At 45.8% G+C, this 22,641-nt stretch overlaps 1 protein-coding gene across 1 annotated transcript in view; it reads left to right on the top strand.

Annotated features, from left to right (window-relative positions):
• Positions 1-22,641, top strand: part of LOC144891105 (bridging integrator 3-like) — a 158,924-nt gene that overhangs the window by 96,790 nt on the left and 39,493 nt on the right. Inside the window, exon 4 of the mRNA XM_078773492.1 lies at positions 21,231-21,365. Coding sequence (XP_078629618.1) covers positions 21,231-21,365 — 135 coding nt within the window. The remainder of the gene's footprint in view (positions 1-21,230; positions 21,366-22,641) is intronic.

Raw genomic sequence — 22,641 nt, 5'->3', positions numbered from 1 at the left:
ATCGGTGTAACCGCTCCGATCCTGCAACCTCACCCCCCTCTGACCAAGAGGTGGTGTTACTGACCAAGAGGCTGAAGTTTCAGACCGGTTGCTGTTGGGTTATTGGCAACATTAACAACTGAGATGTTGCAAGTAAAGTGCATGTTATAATTATCGGAAGCATTAGCAGCAACAGCATTACAAACAGGTAACCCATTTGTGAGTACGTATGAACGCCGCTCTTTTGGCAGGTGTGAAACGGGTTGGCGTGTTTTGTTATTCTTTTAGCAGCGTGTGGATGTATTCTCGACCCAGTACGGACCGCGAGCTGCTACATCAGATGAATCTCTAATCTTGAGTCATCTTTATTTTTAACGCTCATCCACTCATCGATAGTCTTTTCAAGAAGCCTAAAAAGCATTCCTTCGTCTTCAGCTTGTCTGGGAAAATGTATGTTTTGTTTTGTTTTGTTTGTTTGTTTCGTGTTTTGCAACACATTTGGAATATAATTTGGAGGGGTGCAGCAGGAGTTTTGGGATCTTGAGAGGAGCTTCTGCATAGATCCTCTTCTGGGGGAACAAGGGTGTGAGGCTATGAGGGTCGTTGCATCCCAGAAAGGTTCCTGCTTACTGGTGGCAATCCATCCTACTCTTACTAATCTCAGCAAAAGACAGCTGAAAAAACACGTAAGTATAAAAAGTTGTTCTTTTTCTGTGGGTGTAAATAAACATCCAGGCTCATTTTTAGCTATCTCTGCCTTTCCTCTTGATTTCAGATGTTTATCACCATCTTGGGATTTTTAAGTTCCTTCTTCTTTAACAAGTTCAGACACCTCGAAGATTGTTTTTAGCTTTGTTTTGATAAGGTTCATTAAGTTTTATGTTCGCAGGACACACCTGGGATTTAGTAGGCACGATGCTGCAATTTGCAATTGCTTCGTACTATATCATAGAAAAGGCCCGTGTTAGCCGCATTGCCTTGTGAACTGCGTGGCTTAAACTTTAAAATAAGCGACCAATTACACAAATCGTTTCCACATTGATGCAGCAAGTGCTGCATTATCCCCATTTTTCTGCCAAATTTTATACCAATGTTTATATGTGTATGTATATATATATATATATATCTGTGCAGTGTCTGTCTTGTGTTGTCTTGTCACTGAACTACTCCCTCAAACTTTTGTGAGATCCTACCAAACTTCTGGTATGCACCTACCTCTCCAGTCGGTATGTCCGAAGGGTATTTTTTTTGAAATTTTTTTTGGGAATTCTTTTTTTTTTTTCAACTTCAATTGTTTATAAAATGTAACATTACAAATACATTTGTGCATTATGATTGTTTGAATTATGATTGGTGTAAACCATGACAAAACAGCAACTCAGGTTCAGTCATTTATCTATATATCTACATATCTGGGCAGTGTCTGTTGTCACGGAACTACTCCCTCAAACTTTTGTTTCCGTGGTTGTGAAGTTTTTTTAAATAACGTGGTGGTGGTTTTCAATCAAGTCATGATGAGGCATTTTGAATTATGTGGTGGTGAGGTGTTTTTAAATGACGTGGTGGTGAGGTGTTTTTAAATCACGTGGTGATGAGGTGTTTTGAATTATGTGATGGTGAGGTGTTTTGAATTACTTGGTGGTGAGGTGTTTTGAATTACATGGGGGTGAGGTGTTTTAAATTACTTGGTGGTGATGTGTTTTAAATTACATGGGGGTGAGGTGTTTTGAATTACTTGGTGGAGAGGTGTTTTAAATTACATGGGGGTGAGGTGTTTTAAATTACTTGGTGGTGATGTGTTTTAAATTACATGGGGATGAGGTGTTTTAAATTACATGGGGATGAGGTGTTTTAAATTACATGGGGGTGAGGTGTTTTGAATTACTTGGTGGAGAGGTGTTTTAAATTACATGGGGGTGAGGTGTTTTGAATTACTTGGTGGAGAGGTGTTTTAAATTACATGGGGGTGAGGTGTTTTAAATTACATGGGGGTGAGGTGTTTTAAATTACATGGGGGTGAGGTGTTTTAAATTACATGGGGGTGAGGTGTTTTGAATTACTTGGTGGAGAGGTGTTTTAAATTACATGGGGGTGAGGTGTTTTGAATTACTTGATGGAGAGGTGTTTTGAATTACATGGGGGTGAGGTGTTTTGAATTACATGGGGGTGAGGTGTTTTAAATTACATTGGGGGTGAGGTGTTTTGAATTACTTGGTGGAGAGGTGTTTTAAATTACATGGGGGTGAGGTGTTTGAATTACTTGATGGAGAGGTGTTTTAAATTACATGGGGGTGAGGTGTTTTGAATTACATGGGGGTGAGGTGTTTTAAATTACATGGGGGTGAGGTGTTTTAAATTACATGGGGGTGAGGTGTTTTGAATTACATGGGGGTGAGGTGTTTTGAATTACATGGGGGTGAGGTGTTTGAATTACTTGATGGAGAGGTGTTTTAAATTACATGGGGGTGAGGTGTTTTGAATTACTTGGTGGAGAGGTGTTTTAAATTACATGGGGGTGAGGTGTTTTAAATTACATGGGGGTGAGATGTTTTGAATTACATGGGGGTGAGGTGTTTTAAATTACATGGGGGTGAGGTGTTTTGAATTACATGGGGGTGAGGTGTTTTAAATTACATGGGGGTGAGGTGTTTTAAATTACATGGGGGTGAGGTGTTTTGAATTACTTGGTGGAGAGGTGTTTTAAATTACATGGGGGTGAGGTGTTTTAAATTACATGGGGGTGAGATGTTTTGAATTACATGGGGGTGAGGTGTTTTGAATTACATGGGGGTGAGATGTTTTAAATTACATGGGGGTGAGGTGTTTTGAATTACTTGGTGGAGAGGTGTTTTGAATTACTTGGTGGTGAGGTGTTTTGAATTACTTGGTGGAGAGGTGTTTTAAATTACATGGGGGTGAGGTGTTTTGAATTACATGGGGGTGAGATGTTTTAAATTACATGGGGGTGAGGTGTTTTGAATTATGTGGTGGTGAGGTGTTTTGAATTACGTGGTGGTGAGGTGTTTTGAATTACGTGGTGGTGAGGTGTAATAGTCCCAAATATCCAGTCTGCACCTACCCCTCCCGTATGTATGTGCTGAGGGGTTCTTTTTTGAATTTTATATATTTTTTCAACCTAAATTGCTTATAAAAATGTAATATCACAAACACTATGAATAAATTTGTGCAAAATAATTGTTTGTATTGTGGCGGACACGAAAGCCCACTGGCGTGGTGACATCATTCCGCGCACCAAGTGGGCGGCGGCCACGCCCGAGGGGTAGGCGTGGCCTGAGGATATACATGGGGCGCGCAGCCCGGAGCGCGCTAGTGTTACAGTGAACTCTTGAAATAAAGACGCTTATAAGTTACCGCTTGTCCGCTTCCTCCTTGCTCGCAAGCAGCGCGCGTAACGCCGCGCTTTACTGGTGACCCTGACGTTGGATCTGCCGGAGCGATCCTTCCACACACGACGCCATTGCCATGGCCAACTTCATCAAACTTCCCGAATTTTGGGAGGCCCAGGCCAAAGTCTGGTTCGTCCAAGCCGAAGCCCAATTTCAGCTTCGGCGCCTCAGCGGCGACGACACGCGCTACTGCCACGTCGTCGCCTCCCTCGGGCCCGGCACGGCCGCTCGAGTTGTGTCCGTCCTTCGCCACCCACCGGACGGCCACAAGTACGAGGCACTCAAGCGGCTACTCCTAGCCACGTTCGGCCTCACGGACGACGCACGGGCCGACTGCCTCCTGGATCTCCCCGAGCTCGGCGACACGTGCCCGTCGGTCCGAATGGACCATATGCTGTCACTGTTGGGCGACGAAGCCCCCGGTTCTCTATTCCGGGTGCTTTTCCGTCGCCAACTTCCAGCGCAGGTTCGCCTCGCGTTGGCCGGGACCGTGCTAACGGAACCCCGAGCATTGGCAGCCGAGGCGGACAGGTACTTTGCGGCCGTCACGGACCTCGAGGCTGATGCTGCTGATGATGCTGATCCACAGCATCAGCTTACACAGCATACGCAGCATGCTGATACGCACCTCGTGACCGCCGCCACGCCCCGCCCACCGCCGCGGCGAAAACCGCCACCGCGGGGAAACCCGCCAACTCCACCGGCCTGGCGGAGCCAGCCGCGCTCCTCCAGCTCCACCACCTGGTGCTGGTTCCACGCCAATTTCGGCCACGAGGCTCGGCAGTGTCATCCGCCATGCTCCTTCAACAGGTCGGGAAACGCCCGGGCCGGCGCTCAATAGTGGCGATGAGCGCCGGCCGTTCGAGCAGCCTGCTGTTCATAACGGACACCTTATCCGGGCGCCGTTACCTGTGCGACCCGGGAGCGCAGGTGAGTGTCGTTCCTGCCGGTACGTCAGACAAGCACGCTGCTTGCCGCGAACGGGACGCCCATCCGTACGTACGGAAAACGCTGCCTCTCTCTGCGGTTCGGAGGGCAGGTTTTCCGATGGACGTTCGTCACCGCCGACGTGCCCATGGCACTGCTTGGCGCGGACTTCCTGTGCGCTAATGGGCTCCTGGTCGACGTAAAGCGCAGACGTCTTGTCCAGGCCGAGACGTTCAGCTCGCTCGCTTGTGCGCTGCCCAGCTCGTCGAGCAAGCTCAACGAGCGGCTCGCCGAGCGGCTTGCCAAGCGGCTTGCCGAACGGTTCGGTTCCGGCCACGTTGATCTGTACGCTTCCGGCAGCGGACGCATTCACCCGCCTCCTCGCCGGCTTCCCGGCCCTCACGCGGCCCACCTTCTCGGTGGGGGCCGTCAAGCACGGGGTGGCCCATCACATCCCCACCGTCGGGCCACCGGTCTACGCCCGGGCACGCCGCCTCGAGCCGACGAAGCTGGCGGTGGCAAAAGCGGAGTTCGCTACCCTGGAGCGACTCGGCATCGTTCGGCGCTCGGAGAGTGCTTGGGCGTCGCCGCTGCACATCGTGCCGAAGCCCGGCGGGGGGATGGCGACCGTGCGGGGACTATCGCCGTCTCAATGACGCCACCATTCCCGACCGCTACCCCGTCCCCCACATTCAGGACTTTTCTGCCCGTTTGGCGGGCATGTCCTTCTTCTCAAAGGTGGACCTCATACGCGGCTACCATCAGGTCCCCGTCAGGCCGGAGGACGTCCCGAAGACGGCGGTCATCACGCCATTCGGACTCTTCGAGTTCCTGCGGATGCCCTTCGGTCTGAAGAATGCAGCTCAGGCGTTCCAGCGACTGATGGGACAGCGTCCTGCGCGACTTGGATTTTGTCTACGTCTACCTGTGACATGGAACATCCCTTATTGTAAAGGCATTCCAGAATTACTTTTGTCATCTGATCATTATCAGGAGCCTCGACTTCGTATGCAAAAAACCAACATTTTTTCTATGTCTGTGTATTAACCATACCCCTAGATTTTAACTTTTTGCCGATAAAAAGTGCGGTTAATACACCGGAAAATATGGTTATTAACTGATATTAATTCACTCAGCCCAGGAATTCTTCCACAGAAACCTGCTCTCCCTTATGCAGATTCATTCCATCTCATCTTCAGTTATCATAAGCATCCTCCTGCCAATGTACACTGAATCCTGTGGTGAGGCAGTTTTCTTAAAACAACTTGCGTTCTCCTGGAAGGCAAACATGACCGAAGGTAATCTCAGATCATTGCATAAACTCCACAACAAGTGTGTCCACTCTCAGGAGAGCCAGAAAACAACATCTGTCCAACCTCAATAATGAACTGATGAGATATTTCTGGAAACTCTCGACTGATTCTGCAACTGGACTGGACAGCATCAGTTCACATGTCCTAAAAGCAGCTTTTCTGCTCTTGCACATCCTTTATCTGCCCTTTTCACCGTATCGTTTGCCCCCGGTCATATTACTTCTTCCTGGAGATCAGCCAACATCACTGCATTTCACTAAAAAGGTGCATGAAACTGATCCCCTCAACTACAGACCAATCGGCTTACTTCCAATCATTAACAAAGTAATGAAATCTTTTTTTTTTCTCCAACAACCTCATCTCAGATCATCAATTCAGATTCAGACCTGGTCACTCCACCTTGAACATACTGTTCCATCTCACCCAACGATGGATGGACATGTCGATGGACACAACTCAACTCAACTCTCAATGTTGGGCATGGGATAAGGGTCGTCTCTCAAGACATATGTCAAGCTTTCAATACAGTCTGGCATCCTGCGTTGCTCTCCAAATTATCTGCCTATGGCATCGAAGGTCAACTCCACTCTTGGAATACTGATTTCCACTTCTCTCGTCGCCAACGTGTGCCACTCAATTGAATCCTTTCATCTCCTCTCCCTGTCAAGGCTGGAGTGCCCCAAGGCAGTGTTCCTTCCTTCCAAGGCAGTGTCACCCCCCATCTACTTTCTTAACAATCCTCTTGGGGAAGTTCAGTCACTCAAACTCCTGGGTCTCACTTTCAGCCATGATCTTTCTTGGTGCGAACTAGACTTCATAGTTGGTCTCCAAAGCCAGTCGCCAACTGGGCATCCTCCACCGTGCAAAGTCCTTCCTTGGCACATCTAACCTCCTACCCACCTACAAGGCTTTCATCTGCAGCTTGATGGAGTACTGTTGTCCCCTTTGGGATAGCGCCCCTGCTTCACATCTTGATCAGCCTGATGCCATGGAAACCAAGGCCTTCAAGATAATTGGAATCTCCCTCAATGAAGCTGACTCTATTGGCCTATTACTTTCCCATCACAGACAGGTCAGTTTGTTGTCTCTTATCCCCACTCCCTCACCCCTTCCCCTCTGCTCTCCCATTCACTGTGTTTCACCCCATCCTATTATTTTCTGTTTCCAAATCTGAAGCAAAACACCAATGAACATGTCTTTGAAGGCTGTGATGGTGTTCAACGGGGTAATTTGAGGATGGAAAATACCCCAAAAAAAAAAATTGTGATGAAGGCTTTAAGATATTTAGGGAGGTGGAGCAATTGACTTTAAAAGCAATTGAAGATTTCAAACTTCAAATGATAATTTTCTTATCCTGACTCGAAATATACTTTTCATATATGTTTAATCCACAGGATTTGATCTCCTCCTCCCTTTCCCACCTCTCCCCTTTTTATTTCTGTGTCGTAATTTTTTTATTGACATATTTTCTCCCCATTTCCCTCTCTTTTCTTTCAATATCCTTCGATGGCTACTTCACAAGTTGAGGGCCTCTGTCTTTGTTTTGTCTAACTTTTTTTGATTGATAATACACTTCAGTGGTTCGGTTTCCTCGAGTGACGACTCCCTTACCAGCAGGCATTGACAGGTGCTGAGAGCCGAGATGGAGTAGTGTGATATTCAACAAGCTTATTCCCAATGAGATTTACTCTTACATACAAACGAGAACATTGCAGATTGTTTTATGCCCTCTGTTGTCCCAAGGTACTTACAAGGATATTTTAATAGTCCTCCCACTTTTGCTTTAAGGTGTGAAAGCCGATGTTATGTGCACGGAGAAACCTAACATTTTGATCAATCATGTGATTTTAAATTATTCTTACTAGCAACGGTACTACACCAGTACCAGTGGTTGCTAGCAACAGTACCCGCCCTGCGGGCGGGGCTTCAATAGGGAAGCCCAAATGAAAAGGTAAAATATCAGAAATTGAAGGCTTTTTAATTTTAAACGATTCATATAAACATCCGTTGAATCATATCACATGCAAATCATCAAAATCTAAACAGTACATGGCTAAACAGTACATGGATGATCACGTACGTCTCGCGTCTCGCGTCTCGCTCGCTCTCATGTTGTCCCGATAATGATCCTTCCGCAGGTTCACCTACGGAAACCTTGTTGCGACTTTTACTTCCTCTACACAGTCAAGTTCGCTCATCTTTTCGGTGCATCGGCACGAGGCGAGAATGGACCGTGCAGGGGCTGATCCGAGGATCTCATCAAACCGTCCGATCGGTAGTAGCGACGGGCGGTGTGTACAAAGGGCAGGGACTTAATCAACGCGAGCTGCTGACTCGCGCTTACTGGGAATTCCTCGTTCGTGGAACACTGTCTCAAGCCCCAGTCCCCATCACGGATGGGGCTCAGCGGTTTACCCGAGCCTGACGGTGAAGGGCAAGGTACACGCTGGCCTGTCCAGTGTAGCGCGCGTGTGGCCCCAGACATCGAAAGGCATTGAACGTTCATTAAATATTAAACGTTCATTAAAGGATTACGAAACGAAAAACATTACGAAATTACATTCACACCGTCACGTCAAACACTACCGTGAACACATTCATCGTCACAGCATCGTCACAATGAGAACATCGTCACAATGAACGTTATGCGAACGCGAATGTTATGTGGGAGTCCAAACCTGAGAATGCTGGAGACCAAAGCTGAAATTGGGAAAACTAAATAGCCCATTTTACTCCCAGGGGTCCCAGGATTACCCACCCAAAATATCTTTGGATCGGTTCAGCAGTTTTTACGATACCTTCGAACAGACAGATGGACATGTGGTGAATTATAGTAAGATTTCTTGCAAAGCAAAATCTATGAAGTACGCACTTCATTGCACCACTTCACTCCTTTGTTTATATCCTCACTACTTACTGTGTATATTCTGTATAATCTCTTCGTATAGTCGCATAATTGAAGCTCTTGGAAGAGCGAGACGTGGATTTGAGGGTATTTCATGCAGAGTGAGACTCAAGAGAATACAATCATGGACATGCGATCTATGGATGAGCAAGAAACATCGCAAACATCACGAAGAAACATCAAGGTCTATCATAAAATCTATCTATCATCTATCACCAAGTCTATCAACATCAATTATGACTCCACTCTCTGCCGCTCCATTCCTCATCCCTCAGATCGGCTGTCTGCAGCCTCCTCACTCTCTGCAGACCTGGACAAAATCACAGACTGGTCAAACAAGTGGAACATGTCTTTCAATCCTGACAAATCTCACACTCTTACGATGTCTCTCCGAAAAGACCGACTGGACAACCTTCCCATCTACTTTCTCAACAATCCTCTCCAATAAGTTCTGTCATTCAAGCTTTTGGGTCTCACTATCTGCCATGATCTTTCCTGGGAAAACCATATTTCCAAGCTGGCCTCCAAAGCCAGTCGCCGACTGGGCATCCTCTGTCGTGTGAAGTCCTTCCTTGGCACACCTGAGCTCCTCACCACGTACAAGACTTTCATCCGCAGCTCAATGGAGTACTGCTCTCCCCTCTGGGCTGGTGCTCCTGCCTCACACCTAGCTCGGCTGCACGCTGTTGAAACCAAAGCTTTCAGAATCATTGGATTATATTGATTGGACACTATAGGTTCACACACCGAAAGATAAATACAGTTTCGACAACATACAATTGTGAACAGACTTAACTTTGAAAACGTGGAGACCGTGTGGAGCTTCGAAAATCCGTGACGTCGTCTCCAAGATCTCGCGAGATCTCAAGTGTGTGTGTGTGTGTGTGTGTGTGTGTGTGTGTGTGTGTTTTGTGTATGTTTGAGTGTGTGTGTGTTTTGTGTATGTTTGTGTGTGTGTTTTGTGTATGTATGTATGTGTTTTGTGTATGTATGCATGTGTTGTGTGTGTGTGTGTGTGTGTGTGTGTGTGTGTGTGTGTGTGTGTGTGTGTGTGTGTGTGTGTGTGTGTGTGTGTTTTTTGTGTATGTTTGTGTATGTGTTTTGTGTATGTTTGTGTATGTGTGTGTTTTGTGTATGTATATGTATGTATGTGTTTTGTGTATGTATGTATGTGTGTTTTGTGTATGTATGCATTTGTCTGTGTTTTGAGTATGTGTGTGTGTGTGTGTGTGTGTGTGTGTGTGTGTGTGTGTGTGTGTGTTTTGTGTGTGTGTATATGTTTGTGTATGTGTGTGTGTGTTTTGTGTATGTTTGTGTGTGTGTGTGTTTTGTGTATGTTTGTGTGTATTTTGTGTATGTATGTATGTATGTGTTTTGTGTATGTATGTATGTATGTATGTATGTGTGTTTTGTGTATGTATACATGTGTGTTTTGTGTGTGTGTGTGTGTGTTTCGTGTGTACGTGTGTTTTGTGTATGTGTGTTTTGTGTATGTGTGTTTTGTGTATGTATGTATGTATGTGTTTTGTGTATTTATGTATGTGTGTTTTGTGTATGTATGCATTTGTGTGTGTGTTTTGTGTATGTTTGTGTGTGTGTGTGTTTTATGTATGTATGTATGTGTGGGCGTGTGTTTTGTATATGTATGTATGTGTGTGCGTGTTGTGTGTATGTATGTGTTTGTTTTGTGTGTGTGTTTTGAGTGTGTTTTGGTGTCTTTTCCTCCTAATTTCTGTTTCTTTTTATTCCCTTTTTTTCTCTTTCTTTTTCTGTGTTCATGAAGAGATGAACTCTTGCAAAATGTTTTTTTTTTTTTAGCTCACCTGGAACGAAGTATAGGGGAGCTTATGCGATGGCACGTCGTCAGTCCGTCAGTCCGTCCGTCCGTAAACACTTGCACCTTCTCTCCGAAACCGCTGATGGGATTGCGACCAAACCTGGCACAAATGATATTTGTTGTGTTGTGACTAAAGTTTGTTCAAGGCATTACAAAAATTTGGTCTGAGAAGGTATACAGGGAGGTGGGGAGCGGTGGTGGGGGGATGGGGGGGGGGGGGGGAGGGGGGAGGGTTTGCCCCCAAAATAGGTATTTTTTTTGTTTGTTTGTTTGAAGTCTTTTGATTGTGTTATTATGATTCGACATGCTGCCCTGTCTTCTAGCAAGCATTGAAATTGGTTTAAAATACCTTTGGTCAGTGCAGTATACTGTTTGTTCTACTCGATGAGCACCAGGGGTATTTCCCCTATGTTTTATGGCTCACTTGGCTGCGCCTTGATGGGTTTTGCGGTAGAGGAGTAGCAATTGAAACCCAAATGCTCTCCAGGGGTCCTCCTGATGACTCCATCTTTGCCAATTTGGGTTCCTCCTGATGACTCCATTTTTGCCAATTTGGGTCCCCCCTGATGACTCCATTTTATCCAATTTGGTTCCTCTTGATGACTCAATCTTTGCCAATTTGGGTTCCTCTTGATGACTCTATCTTTGCCAATTTGTGTCCCTCCTGATGACTCTATCTTTGCCAATTTGGGATCCTCCTGATGACTCTATCTTTGCCAATTTGGGATCCTCCTGATGACTCTATCTTTGCCAATTTGGGTTCCTCCTGATGACTCTTCTTTGCCAATTTGTGTTCCTCCTGATGACTCTATCTTTGCCAATTTGGGTTCCTCCTGATGATTCCATCTTTGCCAATTTGGGTTCCTCCTGATGACTCTATCTTTGCCAATTTGTGTCCCTCCTCATGACTCTATCTTTGCCAATTTGGGTTCCCCCTGATGACTCCATCTTTGCCAATTTGTGTCCCTCCTGATGACTCTGTCTTTGCCAATTTGGGTTCCTCCTGATGACTCCATCTTTGCCAATTTGTGTCCCTCCTGATGACTCTATCTTTGCCAATTTGGGTTCCTCCTGATGACTCTATCTTTGCCAATTTGGGTTCCTCCTGATGACTCTGTCTTTGCCAATTTGTGTCCCAACTGATGACTCTATCTTTGCCAATTTGGGTTCCTCCTGATGACTCTGTCTTTGCCAATTTGGGTTCCTCCTGATGACTCTGTCTTTGCCAATTTGTGTCCCTCCTGATGACTCTATCTTTGCCAATTTGGGTTCCTCCTGATGACTCCATCTTTGCCAATTTGGATCCCCCCTGATGACTCCATTTTATCCAATTTGGTTCCTCTTGATGACTCCATCTTTGCCAATTTGGGTTCCTCCTGATGACTCTATCTTTGCCAATTTGTGTCCCTCCTGATGACTCTACTTTGCCAATTTGGATCCCCCCTGATGACTCCATTTTATCCAGTTTGGTTCCTCTTGATGACTCCATCTTTGCCAATTTGGGTTCCTCCTGATGACTCCATCTTTGCCAATTTGTGTCCCTCCTGATGACTCTTCTTTGCCAATTTGTGTCCCTCCTGATGACTCTATCTTTGCCAATTTGGGATCCTCCTGATGACTCTATCTTTGCCAATTTGGGATCCTCCTGATGACTATCTTTGCCAATTTGGGTCCCTCCTGGTGACTCTATCTTTGCCAATTTGTCTTCCTCCTGATGACTCTATCTTTGCCAATTTGGGTGCCTCCTGTTGACCCCATCTTTGCCAATTTGTGTCCCTCCTGATGACTCCATCTTTGCCAATTTGGGTTCCTCCTGGTGACTCTATCTTTGCCAATTTGGGTTCCTCCTGATGACCCCATCTTTGCCAATTTGTGTCCCTCCTGATGACTCTATCTTTGCCAATTTGTGTCCCTCCTGATGACTCTATCTTTGCCAATTTGGCTTCCTCCTGATGACTCTATCTTTGCCAATTTGTGTCCCTCCTGATGACTATCTTTGCCAATTTGTGTCCCTCCTGATGACTCCATCTTTGCCAATTTAGGTTCCTCCTGATGACTCCATCTTTGCCAATTTGTGATCCTCCTGATGACTCTATCTTTGCCAATTTGTGTCCCTCCTGATGACTCCATCTTTGCCAATTTGTGATCCTCCTGATGACTCTATCTTTGCCAATTTGGGGTCCTCCTGATGACCCCATCTTTGCCAATTTGTGATCCTCCTGATGACTATTGTTTGCCAATTTGGGTTCCTCCTGATGAAGCCATATTTGCTAATTTGGGTTCCTCCTGATGACTCTATCTTTGCCAATTTGGGTTCCTCCTGATGACTCTATCTTTGCCAATTTGTGTCCCTCCTGATGACTCTATATTTGCCAATTTGTGTCCCTCCTGATGACTCTATCTTTGCCAATTTGGGATCCTCCTGATGACTCCATCTTTGCCAATTTGGGTCCCTCCTGATGACTCTATCTTTGCCAATTTGGGATCCTCCTGATGACTCCATCTTTGCCAATTTGGGTCCCTCCCGATGACTCTATCTTTGCCAATTTGTGTCCCTCCTGATGACTCAATCTTTGCCAATTTGGGTCCCTCCTGGTGACTCTATCTTTGCCAATTTGGGATCCTCCTGATGACTCTATCTTTGCCAATTTGGGATTCTCCTGATGACTATCTTTGCCAATTTGGGTCCCTCCTGGTGACTCTATCTTTGCCAATTTGTCTTCCTCCTGATGACTCTATCTTTGCCAATTTGGGTGCCTCCTGTTGACCCCATCTTTGCCAATTTGTGTCCCTCCTGATGACTCCATCTTTGCCAATTTGGGATCCTCCTGATGACTATCTTTGCCAATTTTGGGTCCCTCCTGGTGACTCTATCTTTGCCAATTTGTCTTCCTCCTGATGACTCTATCTTTGCCAATTTGGGTGCCTCCTGTTGACCCCATCTTTGCCAATTTGTGTCCCTCCTGATGACTCCATCTTTGCCAATTTGGGTTCCTCCTGGTGACTCTATCTTTGCCAATTTGGGTTCCTCCTGATGACCCCATCTTTGCCAATTTGTGTCCCTCCTGATGACTCTATCTTTGCCAATTTGTGTCCCTCCTGATGACTCTATCTTTGCCAATTTGGCTTCCTCCTGATGACTCTATCTTTGCCAATTTGTGTCCCTCCTGATGACTCTATCTTTGCCAATTTGTGTCCCTCCTGATGACTCCATCTTTGCCAATTTAGGTTCCTCCTGATGACTCCATCTTTGCCAATTTGTGATCCTCCTGATGACTCTATCTTTGCCAATTTGTGTCCCTCCTGATGACTCCATCTTTGCCAATTTGTGATCCTCCTGATGACTCTATCTTTGCCAATTTGGGATCCTCCTGATGACCCCATCTTTGCCAATTTGTGATCCTCCTGATGACTCTTGTTTGCCAATTTGGGTTCCTCCTGATGACTCTATCTTTGCCAGTTTGGGTTCCTCCTGATGAGTCTGTCTTTGCCAATTTGTGTCCCTCCTGATGACTCTATCTTTGCCAATTTGGGTTCCTCCTGATGACTCTGTCTTTGCCAATTTGGGTTCCTCCTGATGACTCTGTCTTTGCCAATTTGTGTCCCTCCTGATGACTCCATCTTTGCCAATTTGGGTTCCTCCTGATGACTCCATCTTTGCCAATTTGGGTTCCTCCTGATGACTCTATCTTTGCCAATTTGTGTCTCTCCTGATGACTCTATCTTTGCCAATTTGGGTTCCTCCTGATGACTCTGTCTTTGCCAATTTGTGTCCCTCCTGATGACTCTATCTTTGCCAATTTGGGTTCCTCCTGATGACTCTGTCTTTGCCAATTTGGGTTCCTCCTGATGACTCTATCTTTGCCAATTTGGGTTCCTCCTGATGACTCTATCTTTGCCAATTTGGGTTCCTCCTGATGACTCTATCTTTGCCAATGTGGGTTCCTCCTGATGACTCTATCTTTGCCAATTTGTGTCCCTCCTGATGACTCTATCTTTGCCAATTTGTGTCCCTCCTGATGACTCTGTCTTTGCCAATTTGTGATCCTCCTGATGACTCTATCTTTGCCAATTTGTGTCCCTCCTGATGACTCCATCTTTGCCAATTTGTGATCCTCCTGATGACTCTATCTTTGCCAATTTGGGATCCTCCTGATGACCCCATCTTTGCCAATTTGTGATCCTCCTGATGACTCTTGTTTGCCAATTTGGGTTCCTCCTGATGACTCTATCTTTGCCAGTTTGGGTTCCTCCTGATGAGTCTGTCTTTGCCAATTTGTGTCCCTCCTGATGACTCTATCTTTGCCAATTTGGGTTCCTCCTGATGACTCTGTCTTTGCCAATTTGGGTTCCTCCTGATGACTCTGTCTTTGCCAATTTGTGTCCCTCCTGATGACTCCATCTTTGCCAATTTGGGTTCCTCCTGATGACTCCATCTTTGCCAATTTGGGTTCCTCCTGATGACTCTATCTTTGCCAATTTGTGTCTCTCCTGATGACTCTATCTTTGCCAATTTGGGTTCCTCCTGATGACTCTGTCTTTGCCAATTTGTGTCCCTCCTGATGACTCTATCTTTGCCAATTTGGGTTCCTCCTGATGACTCTGTCTTTGCCAATTTGGGTTCCTCCTGATGACTCTATCTTTGCCAATTTGGGTTCCTCCTGATGACTCTATCTTTGCCAATTTGGGTTCCTCCTGATGACTCTATCTTTGCCAATGTGGGTTCCTCCTGATGACTCTATCTTTGCCAATTTGTGTCCCTCCTGATGACTCTATCTTTGCCAATTTGTGTCCCTCCTGATGACTCTGTCTTTGCCAATTTGGGTTCCTCCTGATGACTCTATCTTTGCCAATTTGGGTTCCCCCTGATGACTCTATCTTTGCCAATTTGTGTCCCTCCTGATGACTCTATCTTTGCCAATTTGGGTTCCTCCTGATGACTCTATCTTTGCCAATTTGGGTTCCTCCTGATGACTCTGTCTTTGCCAATTTGGGTTCCTCCTGATGACTCTATCTTTGCCAATTTGGGTTCCTCCTGATGACTCTATCTTTGCCAATTTGGGTTCCTCCTGATGATTCCATCTTTGCCAATTTGTGTCCCTCCTGATGACTCTATCTTTGCCAATTTGGGTTCCTCCTGATGATTCCATCTTTGCCAATTTGGGTTCCTCCTGATGATTCCATCTTTGCCAATTTGGGTTCCTCCTGATGATTCCATCTTTGCCAATTTGTGTCCCTCCTGATGATTCTATCTTTGCCAATTTGGGTTCCTCCTGATGATTCCATCTTTGCCAATTTGGGTTCCTCCTGATGATTCCATCTTTGCCAATTTGTGTCCCTCCTGATGACTCTATCTTTGCCAATTTGGGTTCCTCCTGATGACTCCATCTTTGCCAATTTGGATCCCCCCTGATGACTCCATTTTATCCAATTTGGTTCCTCTTGATGACTCCATCTTTGCCAATTTGGGTTCCTCCTGATGACTCTATCTTTGCCAATTTGGATCCCCCCTGATGACTCCATTTTATCCAGTTTGGTTCCTCTTGATGACTCCATCTTTGCCAATTTGGGTTCCTCCTGATGACTCCATCTTTGCCAATTTGTGTCCCTCCTGATGACTCTTCTTTGCCAATTTGTGTCCCTCCTGATGACTCTATCTTTGCCAATTTGGGATCCTCCTGATGACTCTATCTTTGCCAATTTGGGATCCTCCTGATGACTATCTTTGCCAATTTGGGTCCCTCCTGGTGACTCTATCTTTGCCAATTTGTCTTCCTCCTGATGACTCTATCTTTGCCAATTTGGGTGCCTCCTGTTGACCCCATCTTTGCCAATTTGTGTCCCTCCTGATGACTCCATCTTTGCCAATTTGGGTTCCTCCTGGTGACTCTATCTTTGCCAATTTGGGTTCCTCCTGATGACCCCATCTTTGCCAATTTGTGTCCCTCCTGATGACTCTATCTTTGCCAATTTGTGTCCCTCCTGATGACTCTATCTTTGCCAATTTGGCTTCCTCCTGATGACTCTACCTTTGCCAATTTGTGTCCCTCCTGATGACTCTATCTTTGCCAATTTGTGTCCCTCCTGATGACTCCATCTTTGCCAATTTAGGTTCCTCCTGATGACTCCATCTTTGCCAATTTGTGATCCTCCTGATGACTCTATCTTTGCCAATTTGTGTCCCTCCTGATGACTCCATCTTTGCCAATTTGTGATCCTCCTGATGACTCTATCTTTGCCAATTTGGGGTCCTCCTGATGACCCCATCTTTGCCAATTTGTGATCCTCCTGATGACTATTGTTTGCCAATTTGGGTTCCTCCTGATGAAGCCATATTTGCTAATTTGGGTTCCTCCTGATGACTCTATCTTTGCCAATTTGGGTTCCTCCTGATGACTCTATCTTTGCCAATTTGTGTCCCTCCTGATGACTCTATATTTGCCAATTTGGGTCCCTCCTGATGACTCTATCTTTGCCAATTTGGGATCCTCCTGATGACTCTATCTTTGCCAATTTGGGATTCTCCTGATGACTATCTTTGCCAATTTGGGTCCCTCCTGGTGACTCTATCTTTGCCAATTTGTCTTCCTCCTGATGACTCTATCTTTGCCAATTTGGGTGCCTCCTGTTGACCCCATCTTTGCCAATTTGTGTCCCTCCTGATGACTCCATCTTTGCCAATTTGGGATCCTCCTGATGACTATCTTTGCCAATTTTGGGTCCCTCCTGGTGACTCTATCTTTGCCAATTTGTCTTCCTCCTGATGACTCTATCTTTGCCAATTTGGGTGCCTCCTGTTGACCCCATCTTTGCCAATTTGTGTCCCTCCTGATGACTCCATCTTTGCCAATTTGGGTTCCTCCTGGTGACTCTATCTTTGCCAATTTGGGTTCCTCCTGATGACCCCATCTTTGCCAATTTGTGTCCCTCCTGATGACTCTATCTTTGCCAATTTGTGTCCCTCCTGATGACTCTATCTTTGCCAATTTGGCTTCCTCCTGATGACTCTATCTTTGCCAATTTGTGTCCCTCCTGATGACTCTATCTTTGCCAATTTGTGTCCCTCCTGATGACTCCATCTTTGCCAATTTAGGTTCCTCCTGATGACTCCATCTTTGCCAATTTGTGATCCTCCTGATGACTCTATCTTTGCCAATTTGTGTCCCTCCTGATGACTCCATCTTTGCCAATTTGTGATCCTCCTGATGACTCTATCTTTGCCAATTTGGGATCCTCCTGATGACCCCATCTTTGCCAATTTGTGATCCTCCTGATGACTCTTGTTTGCCAATTTGGGTTCCTCCTGATGACTCTATCTTTGCCAGTTTGGGTTCCTACTGATGAGTCTGTCTTTGCCAATTTGTGTCCCTCCTGATGACTCTATCTTTGCCAATTTGGGTTCCTCCTGATGACTCTGTCTTTGCCAATTTGGGTTCCTCCTGATGACTCTGTCTTTGCCAATTTGTGTCCCTCCTGATGACTCCATCTTTGCCAATTTGGGTTCCTCCTGATGACTCCATCTTTGCCAATTTGGGTTCCTCCTGATGACTCTATCTTTGCCAATTTGTGTCTCTCCTGATGACTCTATCTTTGCCAATTTGGGTTCCTCCTGATGACTCTGTCTTTGCCAATTTGTGTCCCTCCTGATGACTCTATCTTTGCCAATTTGGGTTCCTCCTGATGACTCTGTCTTTGCCAATTTGGGTTCCTCCTGATGACTCTATCTTTGCCAATTTGGGTTCCTCCTGATGACTCTATCTTTGCCAATTTGGGTTCCTCCTGATGACTCTATCTTTGCCAATTTGGGTTCCTCCTGATGACTCTATCTTTGCCAATGTGGGTTCCTCCTGATGACTCTATCTTTGCCAATTTGTGTCCCTCCTGATGACTCTATCTTTGCCAATTTGTGTCCCTCCTGATGACTCTGTCTTTGCCAATTTGGGTTCCTCCTGATGACTCTATCTTTGCCAATTTGGGTTCCCCCTGATGACTCTATCTTTGCCAATTTGTGTCCCTCCTGATGACTCTATCTTTGCCAATTTGGGTTCCTCCTGATGACTCTGTCTTTGCCAATTTGTGTCCCTCCTGATGACTCTATCTTTGCCAATTTGGGTTCCTCCTGATGACTCTGTCTTTGCCAATTTGGGTTCCTCCTGATGACTCTATCTTTGCCAATTTGGGTTCCTCCTGATGACTCTATCTTTGCCAATTTGGGTTCCTCCTGATGATTCCATCTTTGCCAATTTGTGTCCCTCCTGATGACTCTATCTTTGCCAATTTGGGTTCCTCCTGATGATTCCATCTTTGCCAATTTGGGTTCCTCCTGATGATTCCATCTTTGCCAATTTGGGTTCCTCCTGATGATTCCATCTTTGCCAATTTGTGTCCCTCCTGATGATTCTATCTTTGCCAATTTGGGTTCCTCCTGATGATTCCATCTTTGCCAATTTGGGTTCCTCCTGATGATTCCATCTTTGCCAATTTGTGTCCTTCCTGATGATTCTATCTTTGCCAATTTGGGTTCCTCCTGATGATTCTATCTTTGCCAATTTGGGTTCCTCCTGATGATTCCATCTTTGCCAATTTGTGTCCCTCCTGATGATTCTATCTTTGCCAATTTGGGTTCCTCCTGATGATTCCATCTTTGCCAATTTGGGTTCCTCCTGATGATTCCATCTTTGCCAATTTGGGTTCCTCCTGATGATTCCATCTTTGCCAATTTGTGTCCCTCCTGATGATTCTATCTTTGCCAATTTGGGTTCCTCCTGATGATTCCATCTTTGCCAATTTGGGTTCCTCCTGATGATTCCATCTTTGCCAATTTGTGTCCCTCCTGATGATTCTATCTTTGCCAATTTGGGTTCCTCCTGATGATTCTATCTTTGCCAATTTGGGTTCCTCCTGATGATTCCATCTTTGCCAATTTGTGTCCCTCCTGATGATTCTATCTTTGCCAATTTGGGTTCCTCCTGATGATTCCATCTTTGCCAATTTGTGTCCCTCCTGATGATTCTATCTTTGCCAATTTGGGTTCCTCCTGATGATTCTATCTTTGCCAATTTGGGTTCCGCCTGATGACTCTATCTTTGCCAATTTGGGTTCCTCCTGATGATTCCATCTTTGCCAATTTGGGTTCCTCCTGATGATTCCATCTTTGCCAATTTGTGTCCCTCCTGATGATTCTATCTTTGCCAATTTGGGTTCCTGCTGATGATTCCATCTTTGCCAATTTGTGTCCCTCCTGATGACTCCATCTTTGCCAATTTGTGTCCCTCCTGATGATTCTATCTTTGCCAATTTGGGTTCCCCCTGATGACTCCATCTTTGCCAATTTGTGTTCCTCCTGATGACTCCATCTTTGCCAATTTGGGTTCCTCCTGATGATTCCATCTTTGCCAATTTGGGTTCCGCCTGATGAATCCAATGCTGTATTTGGTCTTTCATTTGACTAAGAATGTGGTGGTCCTTTGTAAGGTTCACAATAATAAATAAACGGAGATTCCATTTCATCCAACTCCCTTTATTCCGTGCCCAACATGGTGCCAGGAGAGCACATGCACCGCCATGCTCAGTGCGCCACTTGCCATTGGGTGCATCAATTATGTAATCAGCTTACATCCGATTCTAAGATATGTGACAATCCTTGGCTCACCACCATCTTCAATTCTGCATTATTCCATTGACACGTGAGAATGAGATTCAGCAGCCGAGATAATTAATGGAGGATAAATGAGTGAACAAACACCTTGTACTCAGGAAGGTGGTCAAAACGATTGGTGCTGTATATTTATTTATTTTACTGCTTAAAAACATTCTCTCCCCGTTTTGTGTGTGATTGTTTTTTTACCTCCGTCACTGAACGTGAATGGAGGTTATGTCTGTATGTTTGTGTGTTTATGAAGAGGATATCTCAAAGAATTGTGGACAGATTTAGACGAAACTTGGTGGAAAGTGTGTGACAAGACAAGACCAAATTGATGGGTGTGTGTGGGGTGGTGACGAGACCAAATTGATGGGTGTGTGTGGGGTGGTGACGAGACCAAATTGATGGGTGTGTGTGGGGTGGTGACGAGACCAAATTGATGGGTGTGTGTGGGGTGGTGACGAGACCAAATTGATGGGTGTGTGTGGGGTGGTGACGAGACCAAATTGATGGGTGTGTGTGGGGTGGTGACGAGACCAAATTGATCGGTGTGTGTGGGGTGGTGACGAGACCAAATTGATGGGTGTGTGTGGGGTGGTGACGAGACCAAATTGATGGGTGTGTGTGGGGTGGTGACGAGACCAAATTGATGGGTGTGTGTGGGGTGGTGACGAGACCAAATTGATTCGATTTCGATGAAGATTCCAATATGGATCCGAATATGCGGATTTTAAAATAATTTTTAAGTGATTTTTCAGTGATCGGACCAAAAACGAAATACAGCATGATCCTTTTTTAAAGTTGTGGACGGATTGTGCCAAAACTAGGTGGACGAGTTGGTTTGGTGACGAGAACAAGTGGATTGGATTTTGGTTCAGGTCCGAATCCAGATCGGTGGGATACAAGACGTAAACTGCTCAGCCTGGCGGAGGTGTGCTCTCTACCGAGTGTCGTTCTAGTTTTGTGTTGTTCTTCCTGTGAGTTTATTGATTTTTGAAAAGGGAGTGCAGGGGGTTCGGCAAGTGGGAGTTTGGACTCCTTTTGCTTTGTTTAATGTTTTTAAATCACACCATGTTGATCGACAAGTTATTGAAAACAAAAATGTGTGCAATAACACCACGTCTGAGGTCCTCGAGAAACCAGCATACTTTAACTTTACTTGAAGCCACCTGTGACTGTCACTATGTCCCCCTCCACGACTGCTTTGTACCTTGAGCAGGCCCGTGAGGAGCTGAGGCCGGCCCGTGAGGAGTTCGAACAGCGGAACAAAGCATTGCTGGAGGAGATGCCACTGTTCTACAACAGTCGATCGGAGTACTTCCAGCCAAGCTTTGACGCCCTCGTACGAACGCAGGTGAAAACGTGATGAATGTGCCTTTGGATTACTTTGCCAAATAATGTTGATGCTGGAGACTCCACTCTTGGCCTCGAAAACGTTTCTATGTGAAATGAAACCCACATTTGATCAGGATTCGAACCCAGGCTCGCCAGCTCAGAGACGAGTGCACATATCTCTAGAGTCTAGACTATCCTGCCAGGCCTTGGAATTGGCAAACAAAGTCGACGATCGGTTTTTTTTTTTTTTCTTTGAACAAAATAATATTCGCAAATCTTCATGTTTCAAGAAAAATGCCACAGGAAAATCCCTGAAAGCCGGTGGTGTGCGTCCATGGATTAGGAAACCTCACAATCGGCGGCGACTCGCTCACGTCGCTGCTTATGTGGACATAGTGGAGCAATCGCTACGTAAAGGAAGCCGCACGGATCCAACGTGTGCCACCGCCACGTCATACCATCCGAAGGTGTATTTAAGAAGTTGCATGCGATGCAAGTTTGTCGAACTCGCTTATGAATTCCTCGAGCTTATTGAGCGGCTTCACTAAAGTTTCCCATTCGATCTTCAAATGGATCGATGTACCCACGTTGTAAAAACCGCGGAGGTCATGGCTTCTGTATGTTGTTTGCCATGAGGAGATTGTTGACGCTTTTTTATTTAGTGAAGAGCTCAACGAAAGAACCACGTCAACCACAATCTTTGAAAGCTGAAATTAGGAACAGATCATTGGAATTGGGGAAGACACAATTGGAGTTGGGGGTTGGGGGAGGGAGAGAGACACGAGTGGAGTTGGGTGGGGGAGGGAGAGAGAGACAATTGCAGTTGGGGGGTGGGGGAGGGAGAGAAAGACAATTGCAGTTGGGGGGTGGGGGATGGAGAAAGAAACAATTGGAGTTGGGGGGTGGGGGATGGAGAAAGAAACAATTGGAGTTGGGGGGTGGGGGATGTAGAAAGAGACAATTGGAGTTGGGGGGTGGGGGATGGAGAAAGAGACAATTGGAGTTGGGGGGTGGGGGATGTAGAAATAGACAATTGGAGTTGGGGGTTGTGGGATGTAGAAAGAGACAATTGGAGTTGGGGGGTGGGGGAGGGAGAGAGAGAGGAAGAGGAGTTGGGTGAGGGAAGGACGGTGGAGGATGGGAGGGGAGAGAGAGACGAGACGAGTGGAGTTGGGTGGGGGAGGGAGAGAGAGACAATTGGAGTTGGGGGGTGGGGGATGGAGAAAGAAACAATTGGAGTTGGGGGGTGGGGGATGGAGAAAGAGACAATTGGAGTTGGGGGGTGGGGGATGTAG

Source organism: Myxine glutinosa, chromosome 3 (genome assembly GCF_964187855.1).
Source record: "Myxine glutinosa chromosome 3, kmMyxGlut1.1, whole genome shotgun sequence".
Taxonomy (NCBI): Eukaryota; Metazoa; Chordata; class Myxini; order Myxiniformes; family Myxinidae; genus Myxine; species Myxine glutinosa.
The sequence above is the reverse complement of the archived record's forward strand: the minus strand, read 5'-3'. Positions and strand labels throughout refer to the sequence as shown.